The sequence below is a fragment of the Pseudoliparis swirei genome, chromosome 1, assembly GCF_029220125.1.
Source record: "Pseudoliparis swirei isolate HS2019 ecotype Mariana Trench chromosome 1, NWPU_hadal_v1, whole genome shotgun sequence".
In the NCBI taxonomy this organism is placed as follows: domain Eukaryota; kingdom Metazoa; phylum Chordata; class Actinopteri; order Perciformes; family Liparidae; genus Pseudoliparis; species Pseudoliparis swirei.
The window spans coordinates 12,180,059-12,204,638 of NC_079388.1; the positions used below are offsets into that span (position 1 = coordinate 12,180,059).

General features: G+C 45.3%; 1 protein-coding gene and 1 long non-coding RNA gene across 8 annotated transcripts; one reads left to right on the top strand and one right to left on the bottom strand.

The window, feature by feature from the left end:
- Positions 1 to 29: 29 nt before the first annotated feature.
- pals2b (protein associated with LIN7 2, MAGUK p55 family member b) lies at positions 30 to 24,359 on the bottom strand. 6 transcript variants are annotated; one of them, XM_056420166.1, is made up of 13 exons: positions 24,273 to 24,359; positions 17,590 to 17,652; positions 7,306 to 7,424; positions 6,651 to 6,803; positions 5,133 to 5,285; positions 4,663 to 4,890; positions 3,393 to 3,524; positions 3,201 to 3,297; positions 2,818 to 2,886; positions 2,555 to 2,716; positions 2,260 to 2,462; positions 1,968 to 2,096; positions 30 to 1,394 (listed from the first exon to the last, which is right to left on the bottom strand). In XM_056420166.1, the coding sequence occupies exons 3-13, from the start codon at positions 7,420 to 7,422 to the stop codon at positions 1,218 to 1,220; spliced, it is 1,620 nt and encodes a 539-aa protein (XP_056276141.1). In that variant the 5' UTR covers positions 7,423 to 7,424; positions 17,590 to 17,652; positions 24,273 to 24,359; the 3' UTR covers positions 30 to 1,217. The 6 variants fall into 6 exon arrangements, with proteins under 6 accessions (XP_056276141.1, XP_056276149.1, XP_056276123.1 ...); XM_056420174.1 differs by lacking the exon at positions 24,273 to 24,359 and adding an exon at positions 23,972 to 23,999; XM_056420148.1 differs by lacking the exon at positions 17,590 to 17,652 and having other exon boundaries at positions 7,324 to 7,424; positions 24,273 to 24,352.
- Positions 20,022 to 23,342, top strand: LOC130197479 (uncharacterized). 2 transcript variants are annotated; one of them, XR_008832461.1, is made up of 3 exons: positions 20,022 to 22,529; positions 22,872 to 22,909; positions 23,045 to 23,342. It is a non-coding gene; the product is annotated as an uncharacterized LOC130197479 (long non-coding RNA). The 2 variants fall into 2 exon arrangements; XR_008832459.1 differs by having other exon boundaries at positions 20,022 to 22,909.
- Positions 24,360 to 24,580: the final 221 nt, after the last annotated feature.

Below are 24,580 nucleotides of genomic sequence, written 5' to 3' on the forward strand. Positions count from 1 at the left end.
GGGTTGATATGAAGACACCAACACACGGCACAAATTGAGATTTTATAAGAATATTCATTCAAAGTAATGTATTGGGGTTTTAAATGTATTTTCTTGAAGTCCAAAACAGGTTTCAGAACAAAGTCATTGGAAGTTGTCATTTTTCAAATCGCCAAACCACTTAAAAAAAGAAGAAGTTTTAACCCATTTTGAAAGAGTTACAACATCTTTAGGACATAGAATGGTGTTAGATTTACCCGTGGCATGCATTTCCTAACTAAAGTAGTATATTAAAAGCATAGCCCTGTAGTTCAAATACCAATCACATTTAACAAAAGGGTGAATTTCAAACTTTATTTGGAGTATGATCAGGGCTTTGGCATACTGCAACACTTAGGAGAAGGAGATATAAAACATTCACAAATTGGCTTATGTAGACGGCAAAGATGAGGAGGCCGATGACGACGTAGATGTCGTACGTCGGACGGGATAATTAAAAACAAACCAATGGCTCAGAAGTGTGACGGAACACTATACATGTATAAATCACCACGCGGATGAGAAACTAGAATAATAAAACAAAACAGACAAAATTAACTGTGTTTGATCTTGAAAAAGAACAGTATAAAGTTGTTCTTTTACATACTAGAGGATCTGTGCACACCGAGGCGTTTTCTTTATCCCGCCCAGTTATTCTTGAGGAGGAACCGGATAACGGCGTTTGGGGCCAGCTACGTGAAGGACATCGAAGGATTAAGATGTTTGGAAGAGTGACGCCGACCGGTTTCCTGGACGATCTCCTCGTCCGTCTCCCTCACCCGTCTTCCTATTGGAGCTCGGACGGGGAACATGAATCCTGAACGGACAAATTAAATCCGTCGGAAATGACTACAAAATAAGAAGTGGGACTACAACAATAAATTAATGCAAAAATATGGCCCCGAGTACGTGACCAGATTTCGTTGTCTCATTCTCAATGGAATTCCACATTGAATAGAAAGATCTCTCATACAAAGTTATAAAATAAATAAGCACTCTTTCCCTTTGAGTTTTGAGTAGAAAAACCGTTGCACGGCGTGCGGGCCCAAGAGGAGGAAGAGCAATACCATATTTTTTTTTTACTATTTATGTTATTTTGCAGAAATAACTGCCTTAATCTCCTCTTCTTTGGCCGTTGTGGTCACAGACATGCTGGTGGTACAGTGCGACCCGCTCGGAGTGGTCAGTGTAGCTGGTCCTCAGTAAACCCAGTTCACCGGGACCCACTGGGGTTCGCTGCACAGCGTGTCCACGTCGGCACGTAACGCCTCGAAGGCCTTGTCCAGGTTGTCGTTGACGACGGTCAGGTCAAAGTAGTGGCTGTAAGCCCTCTGGATCCGAGCGCTCTCGTCCACCGTCTTCCTCAGGTCCACATCCTGCCAACACACAGAGGAAACGTGGACCAGCTGCCAGAGACACCGCGCACAACTACCGGGTACCGGAGGAATCGATGACCCGGTGTGCAAATAAAGGGAGACTGCGGAGTATTTGATTGGACTTACTCTCGAGAAGAAGGAAAAAATGGCAGGTAACGTTTATTACTTTTTGTTATGATAGCATCACAGTGTAGTATGAAGTAAATTTACCCAAGTACCATTAACTTGTTAGTTATACACTACTTTATATACTTTTTAAGCCAATTGATGTTGCAGTAAAAAATATTAAACTACACAACAATATCATAAGTGAGCCCTATCTCAACAAAATAAAACATGAGAATATATGTTGATATATCGATAATAATGGTCCAATAATATAGAGCAGTAATAAAACCATGAAAATACGTCTAATATATTTTTATAAAACTTAAAATGTCGGACTGTATGTGTGTTTACAGTGTGTTATTGTTCATTTTAAAGTTCACTTGACTAGGAAGCCACCGGATGTGAACGTGTGATCGGGCATCAACCGGTCGGACTGAGGGTCGTGTGAAGATGTTGTTGACCTACCGTGAGTTGCTTCGTGGTGATGCCTGCGTCCACCACAGCTTTGTGCATGGCCTTGAGCGTGTCAAAATCTGGCGCTGCAATGAACACCACATAAGGCATGAACTCCGCTGTTTTCAGTACTTTCAGAGCCTGAGGAGAGACACAGGAGGTCACGTTACAGCCGCGTCCAGACATATAGAATCCAGGAACACTGAGGAGATTTCATTTCAAAATATTTCTCATTTCCTAATCGACGTCAGGTCCCTTCCTCGTATTCCAAAGACACTCTGAGAGGACCCTCAACGCCTCTTACCTGTGGGTTGACGTCCAGGATGCAGGTGCGTCCCGTGCCCACCACCTTGTGGATGGACTCGATCTTCGTGCCGTACAGGTTCGCGTCGTACTCGCCGTGCTCCAGGAAGCGGCCGGCCTTCACGTCCACCTCCATCTCCGTCCTTGAAGTGAAGTGGTAGGAATTGCCGTTCAGCTCGTCATCGCGGGGCCGCCGGGAAGTGTCTAAAAACAGATTTGTAGAAGTTAAATACACTTTTTTTTTGTGTTGAGGTGCGACACCATTTAGAAACGGTCAAAACCCGAGCGTGACGTACAGGGCATCGTGGTGCCGAAGCGAGTGGGTTGGAGGACCATCAGCCGATTCTTCAGGCTGCGTCGGCCCACGCCCTGAGCACCAATCAGAACCAGCGTCTTCCTCTGGAACGCTGGCACCTTTGCCACTTCCTCGTAGATCTGCAGCTCATGTCTGTCAAACTCTGATTAAACACGAGCAGTTATTAGCCAACGCAAGAAGGAGATACTAAAAATGTCAGATAAAATTATTTTTAAAAGTCCACAGCATGTAAAGTCCTCTGACCTGCATTCTTGGCTGTCAGGTACATCATCTTCTTCTTCTTTTTTCCAGCTATGGTCCCACAAAGGATCCCTACAAAACAAGACAGAACATTTATGCACTTGTATGTCTTTGCTATAACCTCCTTCGGCCAGAAGGGGGCAGGCCTGGAGCACTGCAAGTGTTGGAAACATTGATTATGCCATAAATCAGTGTTCAGTGCTAAAAGCATGAGAGAAGTGACAGAAAACCAGTTGATGGGCTTCTGGCCAATCCACATGTTCAACATCAGGATTGCTTTAGAGGGAGACATGAAACCTTTGGATGTTTTCGCTCTCCACTGAAGCACCAATCAGTGTTTATTCAAAGGGTATCAACACCACCAAGAAGCGCACTCACTAACATACCTGATCCATCAACGTCTCGAGGGACGAAAGCTTTCCTCTTCTCTTCCAAGAACTGGCTGGGTATCAGCCCCGTCGCTCCAGCGACCACATGGCACGCCTGGCACGGATTACAGGTCAGTGCGGTTAAGTCTTGAGATCCTCATGTCTGTGATTGGGCAGAAACTCAAAGGAAATAAATGGAGGTACGCTCACCTGCCACCAGTTGGGATCCTCTCTGTTGACGATCTGAAGAATGTCGCCTTTCTTGAAGGCCATCCCGGCCTCTCGGCAAGGGATCAGGTTGTCATTGGCCGGGTCGTAATCAAAGTACGGGCGCACGTACACCTGTGGCGAACACAAGCACAGTGAACACAAATGACGAGAAAAGTGGAGAGACTCAAGCTCGGCACTCGGTAACATTCAGACCCATCGCGGCCAACGTCCCACAATGCACCCAACACACAGCTGCTCACGCTGCGCCAGGAAGGGTAAGTGCTCGGGCTGATGTATCCAATTAAACAAGCAGCCAGGGGAAGCAATAAAACAAGCCAGTAAAATGTACTGTGCAGCCGACCAGAGGCACAGTCCTGATTTAGCATCATGTCTTATTCAGTTTTACTGCTCTTCTTTCAATTTAAGCCGTATACGCATTTCCAAGTGCAAGTCTTATTTGCTCAGGATGCTCAATGTCTCTTTATACTCAGGAGCCACAACTGGTCGACCAATCGGTGGTGCACGTATGAGGAAAGATATCTAAAATTACTGTACTTTCAATGCGAGGGAGCATGAGATGAGGAGTGTGTGTGTGTGTGTGTGAAAGCAGGACAGCTCTGGAATGCCCTGCCTCTGAATATACGCACTAGCAGAACTTTTTACTCATTTAAACACGGCCTGAAGAACTGGCTTTTTACCAGTCAGATGTGTGAGCATGAACTGTGACTCCCTCCTCAGTGATTGTGTAAATAATTATTGTTTTTATGTCTGTTTTTATTTTTTTTATTTTATTTGATGTTTTAATGATTTTATGAAGAGGCCAGTATTTTTATCGTAACCTGTATGTTTACTGCTTTTCTATTATGTTACCGTGTTAACCTCTTACTCCTTTAGTGAAGGCTGTAACATCTGGCCACAGGGACCAAAGCTGAAATTTAGCCTTAGCTAACGTTAACACATTTACCCATGGGTTGATTAATGTGTCCGGTCCCTGTACGAATAAATAAATAAATGAAATGAAATGAAAGTGTGTGTGTGTGTGTGCTAAAGACAGAAACAGCTAGTGTGACCCAGATAGTATGTGGAGTGTTATTAATAGGGCTCCCAGGGTTCATTCATTCACAAGGGGATTGTGGGAGGGCTGAAGAACAGATCACACGTCTTGGGCCACTGACCAACATCTGCCCCTCATTCCATAAGAGTATATGCTTGTGTTTACATCACATCTTGTTTGATATCCCTGTCTGTGTGTGTGTGTGTGTGTGTTCACCTGCGGCGGTGCGGGAGCGTCTCGGTAGCTCGGGAGTATTTTCAGCGTGATCCCCCCGCTGCAGTCTTTGAGCATCTCCTGCAGCTCAGTGGGGTTGTTGCCGACGTCCTTCCCGTTCACTTCCTTTATAATGTCGCCGACGTGGAGCAGACCCTGTCTGTCGATCATGCCGCCGTGAAGAATTCTAGCGATGACGAGGTCGTCTTTCTCCACACGAAATGTCACGCCCTTGAGAAGGAGAAGTTATCAGGGTGATGTTTACCCTCTCATGTGGGATTCGATCACACACACCCTGCTTCACTCATCTTCACCCACAATCATACCGACATCTATGCATATATACATACATGCATCATAGTGACTCACTTGGTCATTCATGTACTCGACCACTGCCCAACTCCAGTAGTATCCACACACACACACACACGCACACACAAGCAGATACACTCAGATGATCTTTCTCTGCTCACCAGTGGCTCTCCGGCGTTCTTCCGGATGCCAATCATGCGCACAGCATCTGCCTGCATCAGAGCGCTGTTCAGTGCCGCATCATTGCCCATCTCAGTCGGGGGCGGGACCACGTAGCACTTAGAAGCCACCATGTCATGTGCCTCCAAAAGAGACTGGAAGAATGAGAGGAGGACACTTTGAGAGGGAGAGAGTAACGGCGAAAGAAGAAAAAGCCAATTCTTCCTCTTACTTATAAAAAATTGATTTGCCATAAAACCCACAATTGTTCAACACACTAAGTGGTTTTGCTGCTCCAGCATTATTATTCTTGAAAAACTCGAGAAAGACCAACAACAGCCAGTTTGCAGACTTTTCTGCTCCCGTTATGCTACGTTTGAGATTCATCTGGTAAAATGTACATGTGGCTACAGTGAACACGGATTTGCAAAAGTTACATGGGTAAATATTGTTAAAAAACTGTAACTTTATGACTATAAAGCAAAATGAGATGATTGATATCTAGGGTAGAATATGTGGATAGAAGTAGAGTATGATGAACTTTTACCGACACTAATTACTCATTTTCAAGTTTGCAAAGCTGCAGCTTCTTTCACATTTTGTTTATCGTGTGTCTTCTGGGTTTGATTTTCCAAAGAATAAAAAAAATCTAAACGTAAACACCAACCTGTTAAAACACTAGGAAGTCTGGGTGCCCCTAAATAGTGGCGAAAAACAATCATCTAATAGCTCAAATCCCAAATATTGATTACCCCTCAAATCAAATCAATTAATTGTCGGTTTCCCGTCTATCCATCCACAAACCTTCATCTAAGCCTGCTAACAGCACCTCTTTAAAAAATATATTTTACCAATTTATTGGTGAAGAAAACAAGTCTGTAAACTCACACTGTGTATTGATAATTGTTTCCCTGGTTTCCTTCCCACCTCGTCTCTCCCTCCCTCTGTCGCTCTCTCTACTCTCAGTAGGTCAACAGGGTCTTATCCTTCAGCTTACAACCGAAAGGGCTCTGATTGGTGCAACAGCTTTGCTGGGCTCGTAAGTCTGAATCCTATTGGTCGAGCCTGTGTAAACTAAAGCCCCTGGTAGGTCTAAGAATAATGGTTAATGTTCTATTGATGCATGGGGACAGCTCTGTGCTGCTGGAACTACAGTCAGAACATTACAACTCTAGGCTGGGCTTTATACTTCACCCTCCTGTAAACTTTTGAAGAAAAAAAAAAATCAAGACTAATCTCTTCTTCACACACCCGTGACATAATACATAATGCTGGCATTAATTTAAAAGCATCATAAAAACATCATAAAAGCATCATAAAAACAGCCTTTTTAAGGTGTTGAATGTAAAGAAGTGACTAAACTATTGTGTAAAAAGTGGTTCAAATAGTGTCAACTGCCACCTGTATATTACTTCTCAAACTCAATATTCAATCCACATGCAGGACAATTACGTGCATGTGTATGCATGTGTGCACGTGTGTTTGTATGTGTGTGTGTGTGTGTTTGCCCCTCGCCTCACCTGGAAGTGTGGCTCCTTGAGGATCCTGGACAGTTCGGCCGCGCCGTTGTCTTTCACCGTGAGATTGTTGATGTCCCCCAGAATATCCGTCACTAGCTCCACATTGTTGTCCTGCACCGCCTCCAGCTTCACCTCCTCCAGCTGTTTGTGAGCCTGGGGGAGACAGAGGGGCTCAGCGAGGGTCGATGGGTAGAGACTGTATGAGTGTTTTTGCTCTCTTCTGCTCTATTGGACTCGACATACAGGTAAACCCTGATTGACTTTGGGATCATTTTTGCTCTGTAAGCAAGCCATCTGCCTTGTGTGACAATGTTCAAAGTCAAAGTAGTATGAATTAATGTTTTATTCATAAAGCGAATGGTGGAGAAATGCCAACAGCTGCCCTCTGACTGAACTTGCTGCTCACAGGACCGGCCACAGCGGTGAGGACGTGTGTGTTAGAGTTGTTGCAATACATGAGGCCCAGCATGCGTTGGTGCAATCCCTCCGTGTGCAGATGCAACGAGCGCTCTGTTAGTCAGAGCCTCGCTGTACTTCAGCACCTAAGCCACAGCAAGCGAAGCGTGGGGGCGAGGCGGGGCGAGGGGGTGGCTCGGGGGTGGCTCGCGGTTAGTCCGCTCACAGCTGCTCACCCTGAGCTATGTGTGTGTGCTACCTTAGCCAGGGAGCATACAGTGGGACTTTCCATGATGCCGCGCAGGAAGAGCAGCTCGATGTCTTTGGCGCCCGTGGAGGTGGGCAGCTCCCCCAGATTATCTAACACCTGCTGCATGGCTGGATAGACGGGTCGAGAGATAAGGAAAATACAGACGGAGACAAAGAGAAAACAGAGATAAGGAGAGTTAGCGAGGCGTGAAAGTCGTACAAAGCGTAAACACACGCGATAATATATTGGCTTATGAATATCGGCCCCAATCTCTAACTTTCAGGTTTCTTAGTTATTATAAAATGAAACCAAAATGCTTAAAACGAGGAGACACACATCGTATACATATTATTTTTTATAACTTTTTATTTTGCATTTTCCACAAACAGATTATTCCTTGACATCTAGAAGAAAATAAAAATGAAAAAAATAAAATAATAATAAAGTAATATATCTACAACAAAATAAAATCAGCACATCCAAATCCATCCATATCCACATAAACACCCGCCATCGTATACATATTATATAATGATGTTGAGAGCGTGGCCTCGTTGGGAGCCCATTCGCTCTCTTTATACAGAGTTCTGTACACCAACCACACAGCCTGGTCCCCAATAATATGACATTGAAGCTCCATCTGGAGTTACAATAAGTATGCTGCATTCAGGATGCATATGTTCAGTTTGGAAAGAGTCCAGAGATCAAACTCTGTCCCCACATTCAAATGTTCTAAGTCAAATGAACTCTGCTGAGCCTCGTGTTCTGTGCACACAGACAGAGAGAGGGAGAGGGGAGGACCGAAGGTAACAGGCAGCTCGCGCCCTAATGCCGGGGTCCCAAAGCCCGCGTAAGCCCACTTAAGGCACTTAAAGGCACGGGAGCGAGCGTGTGTGTCTCCGTGTCATCAAACCTTCATGTGGGTAATGAATATGTCCAGTCAGCACGCATCTACAGTCCACTCTATCATTATGAGGCTATGATTATCATCTGTCACCGTGACTCATGTTCTGTGTCATGAAGTCAAGTCCCACACAATACTTCAATCTGCTTTTTTGTTACAAAGAAATTGGGCTTTAAAAAAAAAAAAAAGGAAATAATGAAATATGATTGTTTGTGGAATCATGTAATATCTCATGTAAAACATCATTTCACATAATCAATTCACATATGTGTTTTGGACATACCGTAGACTGAATATGACCGTTTATGAAAATATGAATTTAACATGCGTTTCTTTTGTACGGGTCGAGTAGAATTTTCCATCTAAATGCATTTCTGTATTTCAGTCTCATTTGAAATGAGATTTTTTTTCCAGCCTGGACCACAGAATATGTCGCTGTAGTTAAACTACAGCGTAACAGTGTCATGCTCAATCATCCGTCATAAACACAAACGCCAAACAGTTGTATGGCTAAGAAGGAGGAGAGGGAGACTTATGAAAATGCAATTTACCTGACTGCAGCGAGTGACTTGACTTGATAACCACCGAACACGGACGGACTGCATAAACACAAGGCGCCATGCAATAACACACCTCACATGTGTATGGTCCTCTTAAAGAACACCAAATAGGGGAGGGAGGTTCAAAACTGCACTGCAGGCTGTTAAACCTGTACAGCCATAAAGCAATAACTTTACTGCATGACGACACAGGAGCACAATCTGAAACTAAAGTAGTATGTGTGAGCAGAATATTCTGTTCCTGTGGGGACCCCGCACTAATGTTCACAAGCTATAACAAGCACAGAGTCTCAGAGCAGCGCTGCCATCGTAGTAAACACATCTGCACACTAATGTGCAAACACACAAGCAAGTATTAAACCGCCAGCTTGATTGCATAACTCTCATTTAATCACACCCACAATAAGTCAGTGGAAGACAAATATTGTGTTTTCCAAATGTCAAGAGGCATCAAACTGAGGCATCCTTACATTATTGAACTGATCCGACAACAAAATCAAAAGAATACACGAAGATAACAGCTGGATCCCGAGTCGGTGTGCTCTTTGCGCTGACCTTCGCCCACTTGGTCAGCTCATTGTGTCACTGTGTCCTCGACCACAGGAATGTTTGCTCATCCCAGCCCCCTGCCACGTGTCCTTGTGTCTATATTACTCAACCTAACAGCAACTCTAAGATGCTTTTCTACCCTGTGAGAGATAGGAGATGAGCCAAAGCTTCCTACCTAAAGTCTCTATAGGCCAATGAAATATGCCATGGAGATACAACCACCTACGAGACTCTTTTTAAGCCCGGCCTGAAGAAGTTGTCAAATCCAAGAGATTTGTTTCCCCAGCTGGTTCATTCATCTATACGCAATGAATAATCCTGTTTACCTGTGCTTAATACAGGCTCTGTCGTACTGTGGTCGGTCAGCAGTGTCTAACCATCTGACCACCGCCTCTATATGTACACCGCCCAGCACTTTGTGATGTGAATGCAGAGCCTTAGTCATTCCTCACTCGGTTTTTCAAGGATCAGGGATCTTGACTGGCACACGATTAACATCGCCCAAAACGAATGATGTGTTGTGTTTTTTCTTCTAATAATGCAGGTTAAGAATTGAATCAGAGGAAACAGGCAACTCTCGAAGCGAGCAGTGATTCCAAGCAGAGGTACGATGTGTGGAAAGACTGGAGACTAAGCTAAACTCATCTTAGCTGGTGCAATTAAAAGTGCACGAAAACTATCTGACTTGCGAGCAGAGGTCTAAACAGTTAGCTGAAAGTAATAAATAAACAGTTAAAAATGTTAGCCAAGATAATGGATAAACGGTTTGAATAATAAGCTCATCGACAATAGGTTGAACTAGAAAATGCATTTCCTGCTGAAAATGCATTGGAATGCTAAAATCTGAAAGCTTGATGCTGAAATATTTAACAAATAGCTGAAAATTGCTGAACACAGCTGAAAATACCAAAAGGGGAAACTTCTGGCTGAAAGTGTTGAAGCACAAACACATTGACCTGAACTGCTGAACAAGTGGAAATGTATAACTGGAAAAGATCAGCAAAACTCGATCATCTAAATATTCAAAGATATGAATCACAATCCAAGAAATGAGAGAGAGGGGGAAAAGTCAGACATGAGAACAAGAGAGAGATAAAGACACACGTGTGCGCACGCAGCCACACACACGTGCACTGCTGAAGCATTCCAACTAATTATGGAAGTAATGCATGAATGGGTTGAATAGATCGTTTGGGTTGAAATAATAGCACACAAAAAACTGTATCAGTGGTTGAAATATGTGCAAAAAAATGTAGGAACATGAATAAACGTTTGACGTTAGCTAAAAGGAATGGGTCAACGGTTGACTTGTTGGCTAAAACGTAATGATTATGAATAAACCAGAGAGATAGTTAACGTTAGCTAAAAGAATTAGGTCACAGGTTGGGTACAACTTTAATATAATGAATAAACCGTTGAAACAGTTAAATTAATGCATAAAGAATTAGCCAAAACTACTAAAACGGTTGAAAATTAAAGTTAAATGAACACAATAAACTGTCAAAATAGCTCAAAGTAATGTACCTCTACCAAGTCGTAGTACAAATACAAAACATGACCAAACCAACTTTAACAGACAGTTTAAGTTATTGAATATGTTGTTTTGTAAAAATTTACTGTGTTAAATAACATCTAGTTATGACGAAGTGGGACAGGCCTGTGGGGGAAACATGAGACTCTTTTGGGGGTTTGTGACCCAGTGCTGTGAGAGGATTCTCAGATCTACATGGACTGAAAAATCTGACCTCCTCCTCCTCCTCCTCCCGTACCCCATTGGAACGGGCGTCCTCCATAGCTGTGACCATAGCTAACTAAGCTAAGATTCAAGATTCAAGATGTTTTATTTGTCACATACACAGTGCAGTGAAAATAAAGAAAAGTGGCTCAGCAGAATGTGAATGCAAGGCAAACACACACTATTTACAAAAAAAAAACAAACACAACAACAGTAAGTGTGTGTGTGTGTGTGTGTGTGTGTGTGTGTGCAGGGTGGTGGGGTCTGTGGGGGGTCCTGGTGAGGTCGGAGTTCACAATCCTGATCCTGATGGCCTGAGACTCTCTTCTCAGTCTCTCTCTCTCAGGAGGCGCAGCGTATTGCTGCTGCGCAGCCTGCAGCACAGTGCTGAAACAGTCTGTTGTTGGTGTGGTGATGATCCTGCGGCTCTGGTGCTGGGTCTGCTGGTCACTGTGGGGTGTACAAGTGGGGTGGGGAGTGGGTCCAATAGTTCATCAGCAGACTCTTCTTCTCTCTGCAGAGCCTTCCTGTCCTGAGCTGGCCAGTTGAGGCTGTGATGCTTCCTGTCAGGGCTGTCTCAGGACAGCTCCAGAGAAAAGGACTGAAGGAAACTCTCCTCTTTAATCAGCTGAGGCTCAAGCTGCCTGAGGTGGTGCCTTTCTTCTTGTCTGTCTCACCATGTTTGTGTGTGTGTCAGTTCCTGTGTGATGTGGACTCCCAGGTCTCCATAGTACTCACCCTCACCTCCCCAGTATCCCCGTGGTGAGTAGTGTGTGATGGATCCTCTGTTGTCTGTTGTAATAATCTCCAGTCCACAATGAGCTCTTGGTGATGGCTGTTGTGATGAGGCTGTTGTCCTGGTCAGAGTGACCTCCTTATCAGCAACTTCCTCGGTGAGGGCCTTCTGGTAACCACACTGTCATCAGGCCACCACCACTGTGTCATGAGCTGAACTTGATGATGGTGTTGAACCTGGCCACAGCCAGCAGTAGGGGTGTGTAGGGGAGGGGCTGGGGACTGTGTGAGGGGGATCCTGGAGGGTTCAGGCTGGGGGGGTGGGAGTTGTGGCCTGCCTGGCCTGACCACCTGTGGCCTGGAGGGTCAGGATGTCCAAGGCAGCACACAGGGGCTTGCAGCAGCCAGCTTCATGTGGCCAGTCTGGAGTCTGATGGGAATGAACAGTTGTCTCCATAATGAACCTCTGGCAGTCTCAGTCCAGTCATGGCCCTGTGATGTGAGAGAGAGGATCAGTGTATCCCAGGGATCAGCATCATCGAATGGATCTGGCTGGAGAAGGGAGGAACTGCAGCCCAGGGAGAGGAAGGGGAGAAGAAGGAGGATTGGCTCTTGGCCTCAGCCTCATCACCACCTCAAAGCATTACATGCACACCGGTGGTAAGGGCATAGGGATCATGGGGGATCTCTTGGGATGAGCAGGCGGGACAGGAGACTCAGGGAGGAGAGGAACACAGGACAAGCCAGGGAGAAGTTGGGGTTAGGGGTGGACACTGGGTGGATCAGGTTGCTAGCCTGGACCTTTAGTCTTCCAGATATGCTGTGCAGACCTGCTGCCGAGCACTCACTCTCACCAGAGCCCTCCTCCAGAGCCCTCGGTCACTAGCAGGTGTGTTTTGTTGTTGGGAACTCACCACCATCATCGCACAGTTGTTTGTTGTTTCAAAAATGTTGCGCTGTTGTTGCTGCGGCTAACCTTGACGTAAAATGAGTTCAGGTCGTCCGCTAAGTAGTGCGTGATAGTCAGTATCCCACGCACTCTGCCTCTGGTCAGTCTGGAGGCTGTTCTGGTCCTCCTGGGCGCTGTCTGCGCCATGTGGCCTTTCACCTTCTGTGTTCTCCTCTCCTCTTGGCCCTCTCTTGCCCTCCTCCTCCTGTTCCTCAGTCCTCAGTCCATAGCCCCGCTGCTTGTACGGAGACCGGGTCCCCGGGTTATACAGGGCTCTTCCACGCAGTTTGGTGATATGGACAGCTTGACTGGGTGGACGGGAAAAATCAACCCCAACTTTGAAGTGGGAGAGCCCTAACTCCGCTAAGCGTACATAGGAACTGGCGATTAACTCATTGCTACTTCGCTGGCATCGCGCGATTGCTGGAACGTCAGTGGAAGCCCATTGATTGGGTCCATTGGCGTCCTCGGACTCATCCTCTGATTCTCCAGGGCGGTTCATTCCTTCCTCTTTTCTTCCAGTCAGATCAGCGATGTATGATTTCCGCAGCGGAGGCAGAAAAATGATGGTTTGGTCTGGAGGAGAGAGCGGAGGTTAGCAACAGCACAGCTGGCGGCTTCTTTAGGCGTGGTAGTCTTTCTCATGTGCTTCGCTTTGACTTTTTGGTTTTCCCCGACTAGACTTTTTTGTTTTTGCCGTTTCAGTCGCTGCCCTTTCCCACCACCCGACGCACCACGATAACTTGTTCTGATGCCGTGGCAACATGTCCCACGTCTCGTCCCCTAGGGCTTGAGGGGTGGTGGGCTGGGTGGCACGGACAGAGTGAGTCTTAAGTGGAATGAGTCAGGGCACCGCTGAATGGGGAGAGAGAGATTGGAATGTATGTTGGAAAATTACCAGCGAGAAAAGTCTTGGGGTCAAACCACCGCATGTAGTTCACAGCCAGTTTGTCTCCACCTACACCCCCTACCCTACTTGAGACCAGTCTATTGTTCTTGGGACTGAAGGAGGACTTGTGAGCATGACTTTGGAACAAATCGACCCGCCGTGTAAAATGTCCGTGGAATCTGATCCTTGCTAACATCATCCATGAATCCGATCCTTGCGGGGCTTACCTCATCATCTGCCTCCAGATGCATCGGGCGGTGCAAGGGAACTGGTGCTGCAGTAAAAGATGCGATTCCGCTGGTCTGTGGTTCAAATCGAAGTTCGTTCGCTCCTGTTTCGTTGTGTCGTCAAAGATTCCTTTCTTGTTTGTTTGTTGATGTTTTTCTGTGCCGATCTGCACCCAAATTGGCGAAAAATCGATGGAAAAAAAAAACAAAAAGACAAAAGGTAAAGTAAAAAAGTGTGCTTGTAAGTTTATGTATGCTGCTATTAAAAAATGAAAAGTATGTAAAAAAAAAAAAAAAAAGCGCACAAAAAAAAAAGCAAAATCTAAGACCTCCTTCTTCCTTTCTGCTGCCACAAGTATGCTCAATCTAACCACCAGTAAACCACCCGTAGTTGTGCAACTATGTCTTCTGTCCTCCAATCGTCTTGTCTGGCACTGCTGACCCACTAAACTCCCAAAAACACAGAGAGAGAGAACAAAGAGGAAGAGGATTGAGGACAGAGAACGCTAAAAGCAAAGAGATCGTCAACAGAGTGGGATTAAGATAAGGGTACGTGAAGAGACGGGGGAGGGACAGAGGAGTGGAGAGGATGAGGAAAGACGAGGGGGAGAAATTGAAGGAGAGAAGAGGCGAATGTGAAGAGGCGGCCGTGAAGAGACGGCGAGAGGTAGAAAGCTGGAGAGCAAACACAGATGTGGACATATGTTCAATGCTCGGCAGTCCCCTCCCTCCACTCTGGCTTTAATACCTTCCCTTCCTGACCATCAACCCCCCACCGTTGATAACACACACACACACACACTGACACACACACACATAATCCCACAATCCTCTCCTGCTGTTGAGGGCTTGCTTGAGTACCCCTCCTCTTGTTGCCCCGACCCCACCCAAAATGTCGTTGCTCCACTGGTCTAGACTGAGGTACACACACACACACACACACACCAGTTGAATGTGTTATTATGTAAATAATCTTACATAAGTGTTCCTGAAAGGGGCCTGACCCCACATTCCCATTCGTTTCCTTCTTCTTTCCCTCGTTCTCTCCATGTGCTCGTGGTCTGGACGCCCCGCTGCACCGATGTGCACTCTCTCTCAGCGTGTGCCGGTCATGCCCCAACGCGTTCCCTCAGCAGCCGTCCACCTCCTCAACGCAACATGTTTCACCTGATGGGAACTTCTTCTTCACGTTGCTTTTCACTAAATCAGTAAGCGGATGTGCCGGCTGGCTTATGAACACTTTGGGGCCGCTATTTAACAATTTAAAATGCTTCATGATTGAGCCTAAATACATTTGGGGAAGCTTATTTCTTAGTATGAACTTTGTTATTTATATACAGACCTATTTTACCTCTATTTGTCAGCGTGGTGGCTGTAATTTTAAAGTTGAGCGATGCAAAAAAACACTTGTGATTCCGAATGTTATTGTCAGCATGCTAATGTTGAATAGGCTAACTTGCAAATGTTTACCTAATATAACATTTACCATGTTAAAGCAACACTATGTAACTTTTCACTTTTGGCGCCCCCTTCAGGTTTTTAGGTATCGATTTCAGTGTCGTAAATACCCAGTGACGATAGATGCAGCCTCGCATACACTTGTATTGAGTTGGGATCATGTGTTGTCCTGTATTATAATATTATTATTATTATTATTTGTACGTGTCACGGGTTATAAAAGGTGACGAGGGGGAGGTGACGCGAGGTTTTTTTTGTTTGGAGCGCGCTGACCGACGGCGGACTCAGAACGGCAGCAACCGGCGACTTTCTATTTTGGATTCATACCAACGGGCGGGATCACTAATAGAAGACTGCGCAGGAACACTGTGAACTGGCCCAGCACCTACCGGACTAGGGTGAAGTAGCGCGGGGATTGAACGCGGCGCCTCGCCACGTCTCTGCCTGGTCGATCAGCTGTTTGCCGGCTTTTGGGGGGGGGTGCGTGCGCGCGTGCAGTCATTTCCTTTTGTTTTGGGGGACTGCAAATGTGGAGTACGTGTGATCGAATACAATATTGTTGACAACACCAAAAAGCTACATAAAAAAGCTACCCTTATACTGGAGCTGCGAGCGTGGAGTGGCACTATATGACATTGCATAATCACTGCCAGAAAGCAGGTCGAGTACATCCGCCGGATGTACCGGGCGGCTCCAGAATCTTACATAGCGGAGTTATTTCCCCACAGACCCCCGATGGCAATAGCGGAGACGCAAATCGTCATATTAAAAGTCATTGTAGAGGCACAATTTTTTTCAAGCTGTTATTTTAAGGTCCAAAAGTTACATAGTGCTGCTTTAACATGCTTTTATTTATATAGTAGAATACAAATTTGGACCTGATGGTGGCGCTAGATTACAAGACTATCACAAGTATTACAATCCATCTGGTGAATGTATGACATTTAGTGCCAATCTATCTAGTAGATGTTATATTTCATTTGATAAGTGAGATCTTTAACCTGCTGGTGGAGCTAGATAAAATGTCAGAAGATCACCAAATTATTTAGCATTCATCCTCTGGGGACAATGAATAACTCAAAGATGTAATGGCAATCAATCCTAGACTTTTTAAGATTAAGATACTTCAGTCTCGACCAAAATAACTAAGTGAAAGCCTGAAGTGAAATAGCGAAGCTGTCCCGATGCAGTGGAAACACAAGAGTCGGCTCATACATCCCAGTGTTTAGAGTCACCCCCAACAGGCCCCTCCCACAGCAACACAGCTGTGCAAGTAGCAGACCTGTCGGCTTTAATCCGCCCCGCCTCTCCCTCCACGGCCTCCTCAACATGACCGGTCAACCCCTCCCTCAATCCGCGACATGGGATTTTAATCCGGCCACAAATGCACAGGATTACAGGATCTCCCTCTCCCTCTCCTTCTCTCCATACCCAGTGTCCCAACATCTCTACCCCGCCAACAGCGTGATGCACTGGTCTGGTCTGGTGATGATGTGCTAACCACTGCCTGACTCCAGAGTGAAAGAAGAGTTTCATTGTGGACATCACGACGGTGTTATAGTATTTTCCTGTCAATTGAAATTAAGAACAAAATGCCGTTCAGTTAGTGATCACACGTCAGTTTCTTCTAAAATGTCGGCCTAATTGTTCCCTCTAAGAGAAAGTGTTAGCTCACATGAGGCAGCACAGCTGTGTGTCCAAAACAAAGCACCATGGGAAGTTAACACAGGCTTTAAGAAAATAACTGACTCCCAAGACTATAATGAACGAAATACCATTGTGCTGTTTGATTCAAATAAATTGATTACTCAGCAATAAGCCAAGTTCTGTATTTGTAAGCCACGAGGCCTGAATGAGTAAGAAAGCTGTACCTTGATTACATTTTAATATTTATCAGCATGGAGAATCATCTGACAAATATCATACACTGCAGGGACAAAAATTTAATGGTACCCAAAAATAATGAAAAATAAGTGCTTCCTGCCAGCCATAGTAAGGTGGGCTTCATAGGCAGTACATGTCGATGTACAGATCAATGTTATTTAAAACTGAAACTTCAATTTCACAGTTGTAGCTTCACATTAGCATAGCCCTTAAAGTACAGAGAAAGTATTTTGTGTAATCCACATGGACGTTTCTTTTTTAAGAGCAGTGATCAGCACATCCTTGCGTCTGAGACAGGCAGTCCTCCCACTGACCAGACAAAAACTTGGAAGCATGCAGGTTGTTCCTAAACGTCTCCAGCGAGTCCGTCCCGAGAGAGAGGCGGCGAGGAAGTTGTTTTTACCTGTGCAAGTCAGTGTAGCCCAACCGCGGTCCTACTGGCTGCTCATCAGTCCACTGGGAACACCTGCAGAGGCGGAGAGACGTGGGAACGTTTCTTCAGCTTATGAGACACACATATTCAGGCCTGCTTGCGTTTCTGCACACCAGTTTTCATCATTCCTCAAACGCACACTTGCTTGAGCGTTCAGATTCGTAATGGTGCTCATCCCTCACACACACGGGGAATGACTTCTTTTTCCTAGTGGATCATCCGTTTCATCGGTCTTTGTCATCCCCGTCTCTGCAGAGTCGATTTGTGGAGGATGCTATTCGAGGATGACTGTATCATAACCTGGCACTGTGCCGTCAACAGAGTAAATGGCCACTATTCTCTCAAAGTGATGACGGAGCAGTCTCCATTCATTCCCAGAAAGACTCTGTTCACTTGTAAACAGTCTATTCGTGTGTCATGGAGAACAAGACCTGTGTCTTGGAGGATCAATATCATTAGCCGAGTCATTGATATCTCTATTAATGTAGCTGCTGGCTGGTAAACAAAGTGGTGGGTAAACAACAACAAACAGTCATCCCTACATTGTAGGGTTAGAGCAAATCAGCCAGGCCAACATATTAATCGTTATTATCTTATTGAAGATATATCGCAATTATGTTCATAATAAGATGCCGAAGGGAAGAAGCCAAACTAAGTTTGAGGCAATTTAGAAACAGTCTTCATAGTTTGTCCACCAGTGACCAAAAACAAGTCAAATGTATATGTCTCTCAGTCACAATTCTTTAAAAAAAATTATAATAATTTCCAAAAATCAGTTTCTGAATTAATTGTTCTTCTTCCATCAGAAAAAGATCATCGTCTCCTTCAACTTGCATGTATTAACTAATATTAATTATTAATTAATATTATCTAACATGTAGGAAGAGTCCTCAAGATGCTCTTCTCAACCATGGCGGGTTCCACTATGTACCGTTTTATGACCTTTGAGAAACTAAGAAAGATGTTCGAAAGCTTTAAAATAAGTGAGTGGAATATGAGTTGAGATTGTTTAGCTATTTACAACGCCAATAATTAACTGCCAAGCTCAATCATGTTTTTTGCCACTGTGAAATGGACAATTAATAAAATGCAAGCCAGCAAAAAAACCACAATGACATATGCGATTACAAAGAACTGATGCCTGCAATCATACACAAAACGATAGATTATCACTCTTAAACGCTTCGTTTCCGTCAGCCTCTTTCTCTTGCTCTGAGGAAAGGAGGAACAGCCAGGTGGCTTGAAAGATGATCCAATTAAAAATATGTTTAAAAATCACAGCCTCCACCTGCTGATAAAAAGTGCATTAAAGCATACTTTGAATTTGCTACGGTTCAGAATATGAATATATATTATATAAACTCTCCTACACACTCAGGAGGATATTTCCCCGTCAACCTTTGTCTCTAAGCTCCTCTCTGGTCTCTGTCATAACAACGCAGTGTCGACTGGAGATGATCACAGTGATTACTGCACACAGGGGACATCTATTCAACACTTTGCTATTATCCCATGCTGCCATTCTGGTGTTGTTTCACCAATCATACTGGAGCTAATTACTGTATGAGAGACAGGGAGGTTGTAAGAGAGAGAGATGGAGAAGTTTGATTCATTACGCAACGCAGATTACAATCTGGCTCGGCTCGCTCAGTGGAAGTGAAAGATATCCCTTGGAAGAATGTTAATGGGAGGCAAAGCCACCGGGGCAATTCTTCACCAAATCCCCCGCAGCACGGGGCAGCAGCCAGGCCGGTCCAATAAAAGCCCGAAAAAGAGAGTGAGAGAGGAGTGAAAAAAGGCCTTGCAGTATAAAAAGGGAAAAGTCACAATTTGATGTTAGAAGAATACATAAAAATGGGCTGAGTGAGTTGAGAGTCCCTCCGGGGAGTCAGAGCAGACACTCGGGTCAAGAGGGGAAAGAAGAGATAAAAAGCACATTGGGAGTCATGAAAGGATAATCCTTAAAGATGAGACAGAGTTGTGGGAAAAGATTCTCTGGTCTTGGGGGAGATGAGAGGGTACAAATGGGAAAAAAAGAAAGGTTGGTGCGAGCGGTCGTTGAAGGAAAACAAAGCTGTAACTGCCAGCTAACTCTCGTTAATATGGTTTTGCATGTCCAGGAATGCTTTCTGAGAATTTGCATTTTTTAACCGAGTTACAACAAATGATAGACTATTTCACCAGCGACCTTTCCTCTTCTTGGGACAGAGGGGAAATCACAGGACGTGGTCATTCTGCGAGCTTGCCTGCCATTGGCTGCTGTGGGGAAAGGACGAGCCAACGAACGTCCTCCGAGTGCCCCCTGGTTGCCAAGCACTCAGATGATGGACGGCTCGTGGCAGCGGGATTATGGAAGGATCAGAGGGTTTGTTTTTGTACCAAACATCATTGCCGTCTCACGCGTGTAAACACGTGTGTGTGCACGCTATTAAAAAGCACAGAGGAACATCCGCAGACTCGTTTTAATTCCTCCAGTTCTGGTCACGCTAGCGGCGGGACATTTCCCTCTACCTCAGAATCGGTGTGTCAATGAGTACGTCCATTCTCTCTGATGGAGTTCAACGCCACATCCCAGTCAAGCCCATAGGTAGGGATGAGAATTGATACGATTTTAACAATTCCGATGCCTTATCGATTCCTGCTTATCGATTCTTTTATCGATTCTTATTGGGCAAGGGGTGAAAAAAAGAGCACAAACGGGTTTATTTACATTAATTTTCTATAATGCTGCACACACCATATACAGTATGTATACATACACATTTACATTTTTTTAAATAACCAAAAACATTTATACATATTCCTCTTGAACTTAAAATAAAACTTACATAACTTAAATAAAATGTATTCTGTTTAATTTAAACATGTTCCTAGAAATTACAGTGCTCCTTCCTTTTTTTTAAAGGGTATATGAACTGAGCTGCCAAAAATGAAACTAGCAGTGGCAAATACCAAGTGTGCAACCATCAATTGTATGGATCATCAACAATTCTTGTTCAGAAAAATAAGCATGTCTGCTTTCTCCGGGAGGATACGCGATCTCTCAGGACTTATTGTGTCTCCAGCCGTGGAGAACACTCTCTCAGATGGGCTGGAGGATGAACACAAAGATATGAGGAGGTGTCCAAGACGTGCTGTAGCCTGAGACCCAGACAGACGACCAGCCTCTGAACCGGTCTGACTCTGAACCTCATCAGCTAAATTGGATGGCAATGGAGATTATTTATATAGTGAAAGCTGGTTTACACAATGAAACAAATGGCACCAACAAAATCGCTGAATTTGCTGAGCTGATATAAAGCCACATTAAGAGGGGAGGCAAACACGACCTCTGCCTCAATGTAGGGGGCTGAAAATGGAAGATTCTATAGCTAAACTAGAGTAGCTATATGCTAAGTTTAATAATGGATTAAAAATCGATATGCTCAGTTTAATCATGGGTTAACACGATAACGCGAACGTTTGCTGATAACACACGCCCTCCGATAATTAACACCGTTACGATCAAACATTTCTCAAAACTGGACTTTCAATCCAAACGTGAAGTGATCAATAACGGGAGACCAATGCCGGAGCTCAAATGTATGCTTCAAACGAAGGGACAGAAGATAACTTGATCGACTCCACACAATAGAGGCAAATTGCTTCACACAGTGAGTGGTTGTGATCACTTTTGAGGAGTTTACCTTGGACAGAAAGAGATGAAGCGCCGACGTTGGCTGAGTTGCTGCATCGAACACATGACATTCCTGTCATTTAATTCCACGCTGTGTTCAAATGCTTCTTCATATTAGTTGTATTTCCTCCCTTCGACGAAATAGACTTTTTACACACGTTACAAGTGGCGTAGTTGTCATTTTGTCGTGTGAAATAGAGCCACACTTTAGAACGCTTCTGCCTCGTTGCCATGTTTGCTGCAGTCTGAAGAAGAAACTAAAAAAATTCGCGCATGCGCAACGCCACAGAGGACCGTTAGCAGAACCGTTAAAGAATTTGGCTGACGAGCCCAAACAACCGGTTCACTGGGAACCGGTTCTAAAACAGAACCGGTTCTCGATGCCCATCCCTACCCATAGGGCATCCATCCTGGTAGAAACCATTCAATCTGTGTCTATATTCTGTCCACCTCTATTCTCTGCCCGACAAAACAAACTGTCCCTCCTGTGCACCACTGAGCCCCCTGCTTCATTCACCCGTTCTGCTGATTCATGCTGCCTCGACTCTTCACCCGACACTGCAATTTGAATGACCACAATTTGACACAAAGGCATCAATTACTGCGTAATCCGTATCACCAAAAATGACCCTCCCCGTCTGCGATATCGCAGCTCGCTGGGTGTTTGTGCTTTGCCCACGGCTTGAGATGATATAATTACACAGCCGTTCATGGCTTGTCAAAATGCTTCTTCAATAATGAGCTCCTCCTCCTGACATAATCTAATCCGTCACGCGACTGCACCTGCCTCCTCTCAGCCTCCTGATACCAATCATTAGTATTAGGGCAAAGATGGGGAGGGGATGGGGGAGGGCCAAGTGATGCAACAGTGCTTAACATGACTGCAATGTTTAAAGAGATAGGAAAATTGATATTGACTGGTTAAAATGTGTGAAATGAGAGAGGGAGGAGGAGATAAGGACAGTAAATTAGTCTCAAATGTTTATTATACGAGGTGGTGCTGCTGCAGTTCAAATAGCTGGGACTTTGAGCTGCTTACATGTCTTCATTTAGGAGATGAAAGGAGTTTTTTTGTGGAAAACAAAACTATTATGAATCATGTTACTGTTAGTCTGCAGTGGTGTGCCTCTTTAAGGGTTTAAAGATGGACTAAATACGGTGAATCAGCACTAAAGGATGCAGCAAAAAGTGCCAAAACCGTCCCCTTGCAGCAATGTCTACACACAAAGTACAGGTTAGTCATTTTGTTGTGTACTTTCTCGACAGAGATGCCATTTACTCGGCATGTCTGCGAGGCAGGAGGGGTTGATTTTATGGTGTGTAGATAGCAATCCTGTTGTTCAAAGCTTGGCTGTGTGAGTCACAGTCTGTGTGCGTGTCTGTTCCTTTCTCCTTCTCTCTCTCTTGCTCAACCCCTCCCTCCCTTTTCCTGCATCTCTCCCAAAGCTGCGTATTAATAATGGAAAAGTCGAAGCTTTTGATCATTGGATTTGTTCTCTGAATGACTCACTGACAACATGGGGAGCACGCGATTGACTTCAAATTGAAATTCATGTTTTCCTTTCCCCCCCGACAGGAAGGAAAATGCATCCGAGGGCTGAGGAGTCTATATCTGTGCGTTTATCCACGAACTTCAGTCAAACAATAAATGTCACCCTTACCCTCCTGCCCATAGTGACTGCAGATTTACTCTAATGCACTAAAACTGTCTCTGTCTCCTTCCCTTCCTCCTTTTGTTCCTCCTATTAGATTCCACAAATCACATTATGGCTTATTGCATGATTAGAAGGAAGAGAGAAAGACCCACACAGGAGCCATGCTGCCCCTCTCAGTGGTCTGGTGGCCTATTCAGCATCTCCCAGTCAGGGTCCCCAAGGATGTTGCCCCCCCCCCCCTCACGTGCACGAGGCTAACCCTCCTATAAACCTTGTCAAGTGACCTGGTGCTCCTCTGGGATAGGAAGTCCCACGATCCATTGAGAGTTGTCTGTTAAGAAGTGGGGTTTTTTTCTTCGATTGAGCGCTCACATAAAGTGGTTTTGACATCTTGTAAGTACATTATTATTATTAGATGATGCACTCATACGTATCAGTGGACAAAAAGAAGACGAAAATCAATAGGACCGTCTGGCTGCGTCTCCGGTCGGCCAGCTTGTGCCAAACCACCCGCCGTTTCCATTCAGCATCAGCTCAAAAAACAAACCAAGCGTTGCTGTCATTTGCTCTGAAAGTTGTTCGATGAAGTGTTCTGGGTCCCGGGCACGTTGCTGTCCCGGTAAACGCTCTCCCTCTCCCCTTCTCTCTCTCTCTCCCTCTCTCTCCCGGTGTCTTTTTAGAGGTTGCAGACCATCATCTCGGCAGGCGGCGGCGCGTTCCGACCCTTTCATCCCGTCTGCACGACAACCTGCAGCTCTCTCACCAAACCTCCCCAGTCACGGGTCGACGCCGCGGTTCTGACGCATGTCCACATCCGTGCGCCAGATTCCTTGCGCTTGAAACCGTGCTGCGCCGAATCAGTGTCAAACGCTCGCGCCGTCTTTTGGGGCTGACCACACACACACACACACACAACTGTACATTCACACCGTTATCGCCACACGTGCGGCCATTTTTGTGTTGCCCATCCGAGCCATTGTAGCCGTGGCGCGCGAACACTTACGACTCGACTACAACTCACCCGCCGTGTCCTTCCTCGTGTAATACAGGAAAAGGAAAAGGACTCCAGTGCGGGAACCGACGTCAACAGAAGAGTGTGTGTGTGTGTGTGTGTGTGTGTGTGTGTGTGTGTGTGTGCGTGTGTGTGTGAATACAGGCTGCTCTCGCAGCGGAGGGGGCTCTATTGGGGGCAAACGTGCCCTTCTGTCAAACTCCGCTGCACCTCAAACACGGCAAAGTGCCTTTGTCTCCCGTTTTGAAAGCCAGAGGATGAATGAATTCAAAACCATCAAATCATACATGACCCCCGAGCCGTGACTTACCTATGAATCGTGCGTGTGAGGTCGCGGTCGTCCACCGACCGTCCCGGTTGGACATGCAGGGCCCCCTCAGCTGTCTGTCCTGGTCCCGCCGCTGACTACCAGGGAACACGGCGCCAATCAAACCGACAGGCCCCGCCTCCTGCCCCCGCGTCATGCAGTGTTGACCAATGGCAGCGGAGGTACAGCCCTCTCTGGGTGAACGCATTGTAGCATGTATAGTATTTTCTTTTCATCACAATGGCATACACTCGTCCAGAAATACTTTTAAGCAGCATTTAAAATAAAAGTAACTTCTAAAATAAAAGCAC